The following is a 15,515-nucleotide window of genomic DNA, read 5'->3' on the forward strand; positions in this document are numbered from 1 at the left end:
AAAAAAAATGCATATTGCAGCAGAACTTTTGTAAAAACATTTAATTGTTCCCAATAGTTAACTTCAAAATGTTCATTTAACATAGAAACCCTGAAATATTGAATGTACCGTTCTAAATGAGATATTTAATAGGTCACTGGAATAAAATGGAGAGCAGTTCATCCGTTAGCTATGATGTAGCATCTAGTTTTGTGAATTGCTATACAATGAAATAAATGTACGACACATGCAGTTTTCCGGTCTCTGTATTTATCAGTGTAATGATTAAGGGGAGGGGGGAATACATTTTATTTTCTCAGGGTTTCAGTTACGACTGTAGGATAAAAGGTTTTTAATTGTGAACTGTAGTTCATAGATGTATTTACGCTGATGTCGATGGAAGTAGACATTTGTATTACGAATGAGAAACATGTCCCTTATTTTGTTAAATTATGGACAAATAGGACATTGTATATTGAATTAGTATTCAACTACCCCATAGAAATGATCAATGGGAGTTCCCCTGTGTTAAAGTTCATCCTCTTTATGGAATCAAAGAATGGCCTGATTTGGCTTTTTACTAAAAATTAAGTAGAAGGTATTGAATCTTTTGCTTGTAGAGTATCATTAACTTGTTCAATTGTACTGCAACATTATGCAATGGTTTACAGAATTCACAATTTGTATCTTGGGAATTAAAACCATTTTTGATCTTAAACGTGTTGAGTATTTGTTTCATGGATTTAAAACCAAGGTAGTAATGAAGGTATGTACTTCTAGATCACTAAACTCCAACGATTAATGCCCCATGACAAGTATAATCTTGCAATAACTGAAACATGAACCAGCATTTATTTTCTTCATATGAAAATAGCCTTTTTCTTTTGGGGGGGTTAACATAAGGTTTCTTACTACAACCAATTAAATACATATTTTCTTTATACAGTATTGGAATGTATCAAATGGATTATAATCAAAGATTGGCACAGAATTCCAGAAAATAGGTTGGCCCTCTTGGTAATGCACTATAGAATTAAGGTTCACTCAGATTACTGTGGTACAATGGCATGATGACTATCAGGAGACAGTACATCAAATAGATAGCACAGCAGCTGCAATGGCTAGGGCCAAAACAGATGAGATGTTCTCAGAGGTGCTTGTTATCAATGGTGCTTTCTTCATAGACATTCACCACAATCTGTTTTTATCAAGGTCACTTGATCCTGTTAACTAAACATAAGGGTCCAATTTGCCATTATTTGGTACTACAACACAATGTTTCCGCAGTTAGAACAAGCTTACTTTTTTTCAGTGCTGGGATAAATTAGCATTTTCCTCACTTTGGCAAGGTTAGACCTCTATAAATACACTGCTCAAAAAAATAAAGGGAACACTTACAACACAATGTAACTCCAAGTTAATCACACTGTCCACTTAGGAAGCAACACTGACAATACATTTCACATGCTGTTGTGCAAATGGAATAGACAACCGGTGGAAATTATAGGCAATTAGCAAGACACCCCCAACAAAGGAGTGGTTCTGCAGGTGGTGACCACAGACCACTTCTCAGTTCCTATGCTTCCTGGCTGATGTTTTGGTCACTTTTGAATGCTGACGGTGCTTTCACTCTAGTGGTAGCATGAGACGGAGTCTACAACCCACACAAGTGGCTCAGGTAGTGCAGCTTATCCAGGATGGGACATCAATGCGAGCTGTGGCAAGAAGGTTTGCTGTGTCTGGCAGCGTAGTGTCCAGAGCATGGAGGCGCTACCAGGAGACAGGCGAGTACATCAGGAGATGTGGAGGAGGCCGTAGGAGGGCAACAACCCAGCAGCAGGACCGCTACCTCCGCCTTTGTGCAAGGAGGAGCAGGAGGAGCACTGCCAGAGCCCTGCAAAATGACCTCCAGCAGGCCACAAATGTGCATGTGTCTGCTCAAATGGTCAGAAACAGACTCCATGAGGGTGGTATGAGAGCCTGACGTCCACAGGTGGGGGTTGTGCTTACAGCCCAACACCGTGCAGAATGTTTGGCATTTGCCAGAGAACACCAAGATTGGCAAATTCGCCACTGGCGCCCTGTGCTCTTCACAGATGAAAGCAGGTTCACACTGAGCACATGTGACAGACGTGACAGAGTCTGGAGACGCCGTGGAGAACGTTCTGATGCCTGCAACATCCTCCACTATGACCGGTTTGGTGGTGGATCAGTCAAGGTGTGGGGTGGCATTTCTTTGGGGGGCCGCACAGCCCTCCATGTGCTCGCCAGAGGTAGCCTGACTGCCATTAGGTACCGAGATGAGATCCTCAGACCCCTTGTGAGACCATATGCTGGTGCGGTTGGCCCTGGGTTCCTCCTAATGCTAGACAATGCTAGACCTCATGTGGCTGGAGTGTGTCAGCAGTCTGCAAGAGGAAGGCATTGATGCTATGGAATGGCCCGCCCGTTCCCCAGACCTGAATCCAATTGAGCACATCTGGGACATCATGTCTCGCTCCATCCACCAACGCCACGTTGCACCACAGACTGTCCAGGAGTTGGCGGATGCTTTAGTCCAGGTCTGGGAGGAGATCCCTCAGGAGACCATCCGCCACCTCATCAGGAGCATGCCCAGGCGTTGTAGGGAGGTCATACAGGCACGTGGAGGCCACACACACTACTGAGCCTAATTTTGACTTGTTTTAAGGACATTACATCAAAGTTGGATCAGCCTGTAGTGTGGTTTTCCACTTTAATTTTGAGTGTGACTCCAAATCCAGACCTCCATGGGTTGATAAATTTGATTTCCATTGATAATTTTTGTGTGATTTTGTTGTCAGCACATTCAACTATGTAAAGAAAAAAGTATTTAATAAGAATATTTCATTCATTCAGATCTAGGATGTGTTATTTTAGTGTTCCCTTTATTTTTTTTAGCAGTGTATTTACAGATCATATATTTATTTTTATAAACTGGGTGATTCCAGCCCTGAATGCTGATTGGTATACTATAGTGCAAAATAAATAAACCATAGCATATTAATCTATGCATTCCATTATGATGCAAAGAAGAATAAATGCAAAACACTAACCGGTACATGTTTGAGTAGCCTATTTCCTTACCTTTCAAGCATGGAGTCAAAGCAGGTCACAGTGTTATCTTTCTGTAGAACAACGATAAGACAAGGGCCCTCAGGCCTGAGAGAGGAGCTAGTCAATGCCACAGGCAGAGTGTTACAGTGAGTGACCACTGCATGCTGCTATTGCGCAACTATCAAACTCCTTCGACATAGCAGATACCCACTCCTCACCTTCCCATCCCTCAGAGGGTAGCATCAGTGTCTCAGCTATGTGACATCTCTGGTTCTCGTCCAGGGCACTCATCCTCCCGGCCACCAGGTGCAGCATGTCCTCAGCAGCTGCTCAAGCAGGTCCAGGTGGATGGGGGCTGGGCCCAGTACACTGGAGGGCAGCAGCAGGCAGGTGGTTTGGCAGAGAGCACTGCGGATCGAGGGCCCTGCTGCCACCCACACACAAACGGCCACATTTACAAAGTTGATGTGTTGATACCACATCAACTAAACTGTTGCCCCAGACCAATCATAGGCAACGTCCCAATAAAAAGTAAATGATTAAGGGACCCGTTTTGTATCCACATAAAACTAGTAAATAAGCGATTCAACAACAAAGATTCAGCTAGGCTAAAACATTCAAAACTAGACCTCACCTCCATTCAGTCCAGAAGCCATAAGGTGTGATAAAGATGGCTTGTCTGACCATTTGGCCAGACAAGCCAAATGGTCTGAGTGTACACTGGGTATCTGTGATACAGAACAGTGAGTGACAACAGACACACAATGTGTTCCTTATTTAACACAGGGCATATGATACATCTAGGAATAGTAAATCATGTCTATTGTAGCACTGTGATGTACCTGCTCCTGTCTCATGGTGTTGGTCTCTGTGCAGCATAGGCCCTGAGGGAACAGCCTCTTCACATCCTGAACAGCTCTCTGATAGCTCCTCGATCCTACAACATAGTATTATATCATTCATCATGAGCTACTAACATTACATCTGAAACATTAAAGCCTTGTTTCAAAGCCAGTCTCAGCCACTCTGTAACTGATTGATCTATGTTGTCTGGCAAGGCCTGGAAGGTGGCCCAGTATCGTGCGGGGTCGAGGGGCACTGACTGACCATAGATGCCGCTGTGTAGATGGTCTGAGCTGTAACAGGCCCTCCAGAGGAATTGGTCCTGAGCGCGGGCCTGGGCAGGGTCCTCAGGTCCCAGCACGTCCAGTAGCCTCTTCACAGCATTCTCCCTCTGCAGGCACAAAGCCAGGGAAGGCCCAAAGCTCAAGTACTGGACATGGGCTTCTACAGCAGAGGAGTCCTAGAGGAAAACACAAGAGGAAAACTGAGCTGAGCCAATGCATTAAAAACAATATAACAATCTGTCCACTGGCCTGGTTTAGGTAGGTAGAAATAAGTGAGTTGCCTGATTCTCTGCAGCAGATGCCAGTGACACAGCTGTGGTATTGTCCAGAACCAGCATATGCAGGCCCACCACAGTGAAGCCACTCCGCTGGACTTTGCTGAGGATTTTCCCCATGGCTCCACACTCCAGGCTTGAACAGGAACAGTTTGACCAGCGGCTGGGGACCTGATGGAAACAGACAAGAGTGGCAAATAAGGTGCTTAAATATTTTCAACTTTTGTACATTTTTGTAACCATTGTTGAAGTAATCGACTTTGCAAGTAACCAATGTTCACTAAAACGTCCTACATTACATCATGTTATTTAAAAGGTCAAAGTTCATCCAAATAAACCCATTTCTAAACTCACCCTGCACCATGCAGTTTAACAATGACTCACGCTGGGAACCTGTAAGGAACATTAAACATAAGTCAGAAGGGAGGTGGGTGAGAGAGTCGTTTGAATGTGCTGATGACCAGGTGACACATACCAGCTACATTAATGTGAGGTGGTGAGAGAAGATGAGAGAAAATCCACATAGATCCAGCTATCCTTGACATGATTGCCCCAGATATAGGGTAGTAGTGAAATAGTTTATTTTTTATTTTTACCAGGGATCATGTCTCCCAGGGAGAAGAAGAGGGATGCTTGTCTGAAGGCCAGTTCAGGAGTGGGAGACAACAGTATGTTCAGGTTCCCGGGGTAGTCCCATGGCAGGAGCCGCCGTAATGTGGCGAAGGCGTCCACCCTCCTCAGAGCACACACCAGGGCAGGGGAGGAAGCCAGGCCCACCATGCTGCTCTGCCACAGCCAGTCACCTACCTCATAGGGGCTCACCTCCCGCGCCTGCTGCCGAGACAATGTGGGCAGCCACTTCATGGCCAGCAGCTCGAATCCTTCCTCCCCGACATCGCCTGATGGAGAAACAAGGTAGAAAGGAGAGAAATGCAGAGCAAGGTTAGGTAGGTGAGGATTTCAGTGCTACAGCTGAATTGCAAGTACAATATTGGAATTATGAATAATATTATGCATTTGAAATATATTTAATTACATGGGCTGTGTTGTGGGAATGGATAATGTGGGGTAAAGTATCTGTTGTGTCCCCTGTCCAGAGCCTGTGTTAGCAGACTGATGTCCCTTCCAGCCAGCGTAAGCACCACCACTTGCTCCAGCTCTGGGTTGGATGGACAATTGTGATTGGACCGCACCACATTGCAGGGGTTGGGTACGGCCCACATACGTCCACCTGAGAACCAAGCATGAACATAAACTCAATTAGACCAGGAAGCCAGGGAGGGGGTCATCATTGACAGACTGTGTTAACTCTTCCCTTACCAAAGCTATGGAGCAGGCTCTCTCTGTAGGGCAACATGTGAAAGCAGCTGCTCGGGTCCAGCTTTCCCTCATCTGACAGTCTGATGTGGATACATCCCAACAACCTCTGTGTCTCCAACTCTTTCACAAGGGCTGACAAAAAGAGGAATCAGTGTCAATAGACTGAACATTGATGTCACAAGCTCAAATGCCTCTAAAGTGCCTATCAGCATCAAATGGGAAGACATGTTTTTATACACTGAGTGGACAAAAGATTAGGAACACCTAAACATGGAATAATCACAAATAGATGGGCATACTTGTAGAGGAGAGGATAGACACTGAGTGGACAAATCATTATGAACACCGTTTCCCGTGTGTATCAATGGTCCACCACCCAAAGGACGTCCAGCCAACTTGACACAACTGTGGGAAGCATTGGCATAAACATCGGCCAGCATCCCTGTGGAACGCTTTCAACACCTTGTAGTCTATGCCCCAACGAACTGAGGCTGTTCTGAGGGCGAAAGGGCGTGCAACTCAATACTAGGAAGGTGTTCCTAATGTTTTGTACACTCAGTGTACTTTTGAGGTGATAGAAGCAGAGATATTAGGTATTATAGGTTAAGTGCTATACCTGCAGGCAGGATGGCACAGTGACGCAGGCCACTCTCTCTCCTCAGAAGTAAGACCAGGCAGTGGGAAGACAGCTCAACCTTCTTCTCATCCACAGTAACAGTGGGCGGACTGCAGAACACTGACACCTTGTCAAAGAGAAAGACAAACTTTTAAGGGCATAGTCAACATTGATCTTGCCAGCTCCTCTCAGGCACTTTGCTGTCAATTCAGTGTGGTGTGACTGATCTGGAGACAGTGTGTTGGAGGTGGGGTCATTACCTGCTGTCTGGTGAGTCCCAGTGCCTGGGTTTGTTTGGTGGGGAGCTGCAGCCTCTGGACCCCCCTCAGACTGAACCCTCTGCCCTCACACACAGACAGAACCCGGCTGTAGCAGCATGGCGCCACCGCTGGGGACACTATCAAGAACACGTCCACTATGAGGTGGGAAGGGAAGAGTCAGATCCACAGTAAGACATTTTGAAACTTCCAACTACTGTACTTGGGATCTAGACTAGAGTAAAGCATTAAGCCATAACTCTGACATTGTTGACCTCAAGTGTGTACTTGTTTCTGAGTTACCTTTAACAGTAGCACACAGGGTGGTAGAGAACCTGGTTAAATACAAGGGGCTGCTTCCCTCTCCATTACCAGGGGCAGAGCTGAGAGTGTTGGAAGAAAATCATGTTTTTTGTGAAATACTTTTGACTACTGTTTGTGTTGTGTATGTTATATATATATATATATGAGCCCAAAAAGATTAAAACAAATGTATCAATCAGTATTTACTGAGTAAACCTTCAGTCTCTTGACCTTCCATCTACTCATGATGATTAATGATGTTGTTTTTTAAATTGCTTGTTTTTTTGTTGTTGTTGCTTTACAACGCTTTGAGATTCTTTATGTAAGGTATAGCGCTATAAAAGTAAAATAAATTATCATTATTAGTAGTAATATGTTTGTTTTTCTATTTGTAATGTTTGAGTGATGGTTGTGAGACATCAGGACGGCTCTGGACTACAAACACACCTGTCAGTTGGAGCCTGGTCAGGGTTCTGGGAATTATTTCCTGGAACTCTCCCTGCGAACCACGTGACCAGTTCCCTGTGCACACTGCTGGCCAGGCGAGGGAAGTAGAGGAGGGGCAAGTTCTTGCTGATGTAGTGCAGGGCGTTGATGGATGCCGGGGCTGTCTTCCTAGCCAGCAGGGGGTCTGAAGGGCCTGTTACATTCGGCCACACGGTGTGGGCGTGAGGCTCTCGGACAGCCAGGGCAAGGACGGGCTGATCGACCCCATTATCTCCCTGCCCGTAGGATACCCTGCCTGAATCAGAGACAGACTTACTATAACTTACTGAATTATTCCAGTCTAGGCCACTGAAGATCTGCAAAATAGATAAGAATATAACAGAATAGAAGTTCATTAGTCGATAGACGTTTACCGGCGCTGTTGGTCAGAAGGCCAGAAGGAGTAAAGGAGGCGGAGGCCACAAACATCCAACCCTGAGTTGTGGAGAAGCTGGAGGGTGTGGTGAACCACCAGGGGATGCAGGAACAAATAAGTGTATCCCAGGGCAACAGCTATCTGTGAGGAGAAGAAGAAAAAAACTGTATGGTTGATTTCCTCATCCTATACCAACAGTCATGATCATGGGGTATTAACACTGAGGTTAGATGATACCAAGGAGCTTTGGAACAGCTGAGACATAACATGTTCTTACCTCTGTGTGTAGCAGCTGAGTGCACATGGTCTCAGGCCTCTGACAGCTGAGTTCCTGAGTCTCCACAGTCTGCCAGTAGAAGCCTGGGTTCAGACCGAAGTTCCTCTTCACAGCCTGAGACACAGGACAAAGATACAGCACATTACAGGGAACACATCCACATCATCAAGTCAATCTCAGATTCTAAGCATTCACCTGTACCTACTACCAACCATTTTGTCAGAGTTGACAGAGATAAATCTGTCCAGGCAGGAGACAGGTATGTGGATGGTTGGGGGATAGGCCTGTTGGTCTAATAGGCTCCAGAGCTGCGGCAGCCAATGGGTGATGGCTCTGAGGGGGGTCTGAGAGAGGAACCTGCAGACACGCTGCTGGAACACACTATGACCCTTATCCACACCCATCTATGAAGAAGAAAAGGGAAAATCACTTAACTGCAGAAAAGGTGGTGGAGGAAAAGAGGATTCACATAGAATTAGGAATTTGAATACTACTACTACTAAAAATAAGTCATTGAGACAGGATCTCAATGTTTATTCCTCTCACCCGGGGTTTTCGGACAAGTTGTAGGCCCTCTCCGTGGGACACAGCACAGATGTGTAGAGCCAGTCCATCCTCTGTCCACAGCTGCTGTAGGCCAGCCACCCAAAAAGGTACAGCAGCCCTATCATCACCACCTTGAGGGCCTGGTGCTCCAACCTAACAAGTTAGAGGCCTCAGTAAAACATGGACTCGATCTCAAACAGAGTAAAAATAATCAGATGATCTCAGTTGAATGACGCTGTCAAGGACTAGTCAAATAAATATTCACCAAAGACAAAAACCAAGCAACCAGAGCATTGTATATACGGGATTTGGTTGTGGCTGACTCCACTGTTGGTGCTTTCCAATGATGACTGCTGCTGGCTACCAGGCCTGGACTGGAGAGGCATACAGTCAGCAGCAAGCACTCCTTATCCTCCATATCAGCAGGCAGAGTGTTAACTGATTGTAGGTGAGAGGCCTCCTGAAAAAAAAAAAATGAAAAAGATTATACATGTAGGGGTAGCGCTCAATTTATGACAATGCCAAAGAAGACGGAGTGGAGATCTATTGAATTGTGAGCACTGAGTCTCTGTTCCAGATGGACTTACAGTATCATAAAGAACATCAGTCTTCTCAAGCGGCAGTCTCCCTGTCTCCGGCAGACCTTGTTGGTCTAAAGCTTTCCAGCTGTTTCTGGAGCTGTTGCTGGCGCTGTGCTCTCTGTTTCGGTCACTGACAGGTCACAAAACAGGTGTTCAGCCACCAGTGGAGGCTGCTGAGGGGAGGACAGCTCATAATAATGGCTGGAACGGAACGAATGAAATGGCATCAAACCATGTGTTTGATGTACAGTATTTGATACTTTTCCACGCCAGCCTTTAGCACGAGCCCATCCTCCCCAATTAAGGTGCCACCAACCTCCTGTGTGAGCTACTGTGACTAAGATTCAAGATACAGTATCTGAGACAAAGTCTCCTAAAATGAATATCGTATCTACCTTTGTTTCTTTGGCTGCCCGGTAAGTAGCACTCTGCTGAATAGCAGGTGTTCTCTCAACTGGCGGACAGTTTTGGACACGCTTCATTGTGGGAGATGTGGTTTGGTTGTCCACCTCTGGAAGCAGAGATGTTATCTCATTGTTAGCCTCAGGCAGCTTGTCCTTCAAGGCCACTCTTCTGGGGGTTCTGCATGTAGAATCTGCTGGAACTAGATCTTTCCAGTCCGGCTCTCTCCTGTTTCTGTTCGCCTCGCGTAACATTCTGAGTAACAGGCTCTTTCCAGTTACTTCCCTGGGAGAAGAAAAAACAACATGAACTCAGGAAGGAGTTAAACTGAATTCATAGTTCACAGCCACAGAGCCATTATAGTATATTTACAACCCTATGTAATAATGTTTAGAGCTTTACAATGGGTCAGTTATTCAAGGCAATATTTACTCTTTTCCATTCAGTAAACCAGACCGTATATTTCTGTCTGTTTTCTCATCAGATTGGTTTTTGTCGTGTAGGTTGAGGTTGGTCCATTTCATGGATTGTGATGAAGTGCTGTTACATGGTCTGGTTGTGTTCGCGGGAGGCTCAGGGTTACGTAAATCAATATAAATGGTGGGGCGCTTCCTGGCGGCTTCAAATCAAATCAAATCAAATTTTATTTGTCACATACACATGGTTAGCAGATGTTAATGCGAGTGTAGCGAAATGCTTGTGCTTCTAGTTCCGACAATGCAGTAATAACAAGTAATCTAACTAACAATTCCAAAACTACTGTCTTGTACACAGTGTAAGGGGATAAAGAATATGTACATAAGGATATATGAATGGCTTGGCTTGGCTTTAACTCAAATGCCATCCTTTTGAAAGACTTTCTCCATCCACCATTTTGTCTGGACAGTAAACAAAACGTTCATGTTAATTAATTACATTATTCATAATCATGTGAAACCCACACAACTTGATGATATATTTTACCTGAAATTGGTAGGATGTTGGACAGGTGCTTTCTGAGGCACACCAGAAGTTTTATCTGTGGCAGTTTCTCTTTTCTCTTCAGCATCTCCACATGACTGTGTCCTACAGAAAGCAGCCAGCCTCTCCAATATAGTATCCTGTGACCTTACATTGTCTCCATCTGTGACCAAATTGAGAATGAATTGATGACATCATTATGATAATACCATTGAGTGTGAATGACAAGCTAGGTGCACACTGGTTACTCTACATCTACTAGTTGTTCAGCAGTAGCTATATCAGTGATACCTTAGAGTTACCCTATTGTCTACCTGGTTGTACTTCCATAGGTTCGTCAGACACACTGCCTCCTAAAAAGAGTCTATCTGTTTGAAGAGTCAGAAGAATCTGGTCCAGATCCCAGTGCGCCAGTGGCTGGTAAAAACACAAAGGTACTGATTTGTAGGACATAAAACTTCATCAGTATCTATCTAACTGTAGAATGAAAATGTCCAGAGGTCAACAAATACATTAGCTATTATGTAGTACCTTCTCAATTTATAACAGGAAACTTAAACTCACCTCAAAAGACAAAATAGTTTGACTATCTTGTAGTGGCTTTTTCATAGAGCCATTTGGATCTGTTCTCTGTGTCTTTCTCAAAGCATTGAGTGACTCCAATGTGTTGTCTTCACAAGCTGTGTTATGTGAAGGGTGTGGCGATGTGGACTCAGTTGGTTTTTGTCTGTTTAGTGTGCCATGGCCGTGGTGCGCTGAGGTGTCCCCTTTCATCTCCACGGGATCGTTGCTGCATGGATGGCCTCCTGCCCAAGCTGCATTTCTAATAGAGTCATGGCTGCATATCTCATTTACCTTATTACCTATGGGACTGGGCTCCTGGTGTGTGCCCTGCTGGGCTAATTCAGTGGCTTGATAAACTCCATGGGGTTCAGTTGTAGGCTCTCTATGTGGGCAAACGGTCTCCTCTGTCCAACACAGTTGTGACTGTGCCACAGATATTTGAAGCTCCTGTTTTGGATACACACATATACACACAGTAACCTTGCGAAGGACTCTTCAGCAATTGGTGTAAACTTGCTCAGCTACCTAGCTACTTAAAGTTACCTCTCTTTCAGAGTACTCCAATGACAAGACACTCTAGGCCCTCTGTGTGTTTAGGAAGAAGGGCTACTGGTCGCCGAAAGATGGATATGTCTTCTTAATTTTTAAACTGTAAGGTTAGCCAAATTTCAGCTAACGTTTGACACATTTATCTACATTTACTCTGGCAAACACAATTCAAAAACAAATAAACAACTCTAGTAGAACAGCAAGTAAGTAGCAAAGTTCATACAAATTAAGGGCTTTTCATAGGGCTAGCTAGCTAACGTTGTCTTACTGCTGCACTTGTTGTTAGTTAAAACTAAGTGCAGTAATCAAACTCATCTGAATCAATTGACGGGTTTGAAGCTGTCAAAAAGAGCATTCCAACGCGTTGAAGGATCCGTGTCCATATTGACATAAACTAATGCATCTATAATCATCAAGATAGACCACTCTTATGTGAAAGCAGTAGCAGTCAGCTACACTAAGTTAGCTAAAATTAAATAGCTGCTAACAACAACTAGCGAACTGTTGGTTACCATAACAACTGAACTACGAGAGTGAGGAGCTCATATAAATTATGGAGGAGCACGTGTTGCAGTGCAGAAGGGATGGGACCTGGGGAAAGATGGTCAACATGAACATGTCAACATCGGTGATCGACTGCGAGTTAAGTAATGTATGAACCGTTCAAGTTCTGCGGTCTATGAATCCTGCAGTCAGAGCTGTGTTGGAAATGGGCTGCTGTAAAATTGCTCCTGCCCGCTTTTTCAAAATGAAAATGTTACAGTGTCGTTTAATGTAGGCCCTGAAAGTTTACTTCTCCCTCTGCTTAGAGTTCTGGCCCATTGTGGTACAGGAGGAAGTGTTTGCCTTGTGTACACATATGGCCCACCTCAATAGCTGGGCCTCTGCACCTTTAATTTGTAAAGGCGGATATTGTTTACATAGGGCCTATATCTATATTTGGTTGTGTGACCAATTCCTTGTTGAGCAAATCTGTCTCTTAAATATTTATTCAGAGGACAAAAACAAACATGACTTGTGTTTATTCAACGGATGCGTTTAATAGTCACCCATTCAAAGTTGGACTGCTTTGAAACATGTCCTAAAAGAGTACTGTACTGTACACTGTGTATTCTAGTAGGCTTACTTGCATTTTTTTTGTGTGCGTCTGATTTCATGAAATATGAAACTAACTAAAAGTGTATGATGCAAAAGATACATACTTGAAACATGTAGGGCATAATTACCACAGTAGCAAAAATAATTTGTTACATTACATATTTTGAGACATTATTAATATAACCTAAATCATTGAATGTACAGGGAAAATTGTAGGCTAATAACAATTATTTCGAAATTATTGTCTTCCAAATGTCTGGCGTCTTTGACCCCTTCAGCAGTTCTTGAAATGTTCGTTGCTGATATCCCTCAGGTCATGGCCAACCAAGCCTGGAGGGCTGTTGCATGTTATATTGTTGTAGATGGTGACAACAGTGTGGGGTTCCTCTCCCTCAGCCAGGGTTTCCACTTGCCGGGGCACCGTCTGCTGTCTCCTCAAGCTGTAGTCTCTAAGGGGAAGGACACTGCAGTCACACTTCCAACGGTTCCCTGTCAGCCACAGTTGGTGTAGGGTGTCTGGGATATCTGGTGGAATGCTGCTAAGAGTGTTATCTTTCAGGTTTAGATAGCGTAGCCTGGGCAGCAGCTGCATGGTACCATTGTGCAGGATCTCCAGCCTGTTGGCTGAGAGGTCCAGCCACGAGAGATGCTTCAAGGGCATGAGGGCCTCAGAGGGAAGTTGACGGAACAGGTTGCTGGACAGCAGCAGATAGTCCAGGTTCTTCAGGCCGTAGAAGGTGTGGGAGGTTAAGACCTCGAGCTTGTTGAATCTCAGGTCTAGTTGTTGTAGGTCTAAGAGTTCCATGAAGCTCTGGCGCTCCACCACAGAGATGTTGTTGTTTTGAAGGAAGAGCCGTCGCAGACCCGATAGTCCAATGAAAGCTTGGGTCGTGACCCTGGTCAGACAGCCCTTATCCAGGTGAAGACTGTGGAGCTTGGCGAGACCTTTGAACACTTGGTCTGGAAGACTGCGGAAACAGCTGCCAGACAGGTTAATGACAGCCAGGTGAGAGAGGCCCATGAAGGTGCCCATCCGGGCCTCCTGCACCTGGTTGTGCTCCAGCTCCAGAACCTCCAGGTGCCCAAGCCCGTCAAAGATCCTGTCCCCCAAGGCCTGGATCCGGTTGTAGCTCAGACACAGTTCTTCAAGATACTGCAAGTCACGGAATGTTCTGGGCCTTAGTCCACTGATGGAGTTGTTGGAGAGCCGCAGCACATGGAGGCTGTGAAGACCAAGGAAAGTCTCATCGTGGAGCGCTGAAAGTTTATTGTTTGTGAGATCCAGCCAACTGAGGGACTTCATACCCACAAAGGCTCTGGGTACCACCGTCACTATCTGATTCTTGGCCAGGTAAAGCTTTTGCAGTTTGGGGAGCTTCATAAACACATTAGCCTTAATGACCTTCAGGTAATTTCCAGTGAGGTCCAACTCCTTCAGCTCGGTAAGACCTTGGAAGAGTTGTGGCTGTAAGTAAGCCAGCCTATTCCCAGCCAGCACCAGCTCCCTCAGGCCATGCAGGTCATGGAACCCAGTCTCAGGCAATACTGCTATTGAATTCCACCCCAAGTTGAGAAGCCACATATGTGAGAGGCCAGCAAACAACTTCTCCTCAATGCGGGACAGTTGGTTGTTATGGAGACTAAGCGAGGCGAGGTTAGGCGTGTTCTGGAAGACAGTGCCTGGCAACGAACGGATGCGGTTGCGCTCCAGGTGGATGTGAGCTAGCGACTTAAGCCCTCTGAACACCTGGGAGTCAAGGGACACCAGCTGACCGCTCTGTAGATTCAGAAAATCCAAGTTGCTGAGATCCTTGAAAGCGGTGGCAGGCAGAGTGGTGAACAGGTTTCCATCCAGCCAGAGGGAGCGAGTGGAGACAGGCACGTCAGAGGGGGCCTGGGTGTAGTTGCGTGCACTGCAGTAGACAATGAGCTCTAGACTCTAGTCGTCATGTAGACAGGTGCAGCCCTTGGAACAAGGAATGGGCTCCTCAGTAGGTTTCTCTCCCCCTGTGTCAGGGTCTGGCAACACCAGTGATGTCCCCAGTACCCACAACACCAGTAACAGCTGGGGGTAGAGAGCAGAGGAAGTAAGCTCAATGTTGGTGCTCCTTATCTAAAACTACTTAATATGCTTATTCTCTTTGTAATAAACATGTATTTTCTCACATATTAAGTCCTCCCTGTAAGCCAATCAATTAACCTCTGTACTCAGATTATTCAGATTTTACATGAACCAATTTAAGATCAATATTATAGACAATGCCTAGGCCTATTTTCAATACTACAAATACAAAAAAATATTTACTGCAAACATTCATGACTAAAATATGCAAATCTACTATGAAGTGTACATTCATTTCTATTATGTGCAATTTTAAAAGATGAACGTTCAATGATTCAGAATAGTTTCCCCTACCTTATATTTCAGCAATTCTGACTGAGGTAGACCGACAGACAGCCACCCACTAAACGAAGGACGTGTGTATTTGTGTTTGGAAAGGGAAACCCTACCTAGTCTTTCTAGAAAAAGTCAGACCCACTGAACTCTCAGAATTAACCTGTTCATACCCTATGACCAGCATCATCATCAGTCTTTCAATGAGACTATGGTCTTATCTCTCTCAATTATACTTCTTTTTTTTTTTATACCTATGCCAACCTATCAGTATCTTTATAAGTACATTTTGAGTGAACATTCTTAACTATTTGATGTTCAAGAATTTA

At 44.8% G+C, this 15,515-nt stretch overlaps 1 protein-coding gene and 1 pseudogene across 1 annotated transcript; both read right to left on the reverse strand.

Annotated features, from left to right (window-relative positions):
• Positions 1-1,019: 1,019 nt before the first annotated feature.
• On the reverse strand, positions 1,020-12,106 carry LOC139422528 (dynein axonemal assembly factor 8-like; annotated as a pseudogene).
• Positions 12,107-12,666: 560 nt separating this feature from the next.
• LOC139421234 (insulin-like growth factor-binding protein complex acid labile subunit) lies at positions 12,667-15,285 on the reverse strand. The gene is made up of 2 exons (XM_071171923.1): positions 15,208-15,285; positions 12,667-14,856 (listed from the first exon to the last, which is right to left on the reverse strand). Exon 2 carries the CDS (start codon positions 14,371-14,373, stop codon positions 13,066-13,068), a length of 1,308 nt encoding a protein of 435 aa, XP_071028024.1. The 5' UTR covers positions 14,374-14,856; positions 15,208-15,285; the 3' UTR covers positions 12,667-13,065.
• Positions 15,286-15,515: the final 230 nt, after the last annotated feature.

Source organism: Oncorhynchus clarkii, chromosome 12 (assembly GCF_045791955.1).
Source record: "Oncorhynchus clarkii lewisi isolate Uvic-CL-2024 chromosome 12, UVic_Ocla_1.0, whole genome shotgun sequence".
In the NCBI taxonomy this organism is placed as follows: Eukaryota; Metazoa; Chordata; class Actinopteri; order Salmoniformes; family Salmonidae; genus Oncorhynchus; species Oncorhynchus clarkii.

What these genes read in the sequence shown, in the direction of transcription:
- LOC139421234 (XM_071171923.1), bottom strand. Translation starts at nt 14,373, where the DNA reads ATGTGGCTTCTCAACTTGGGGTGGAATTCAATAGCAGTATTGCCTGAG.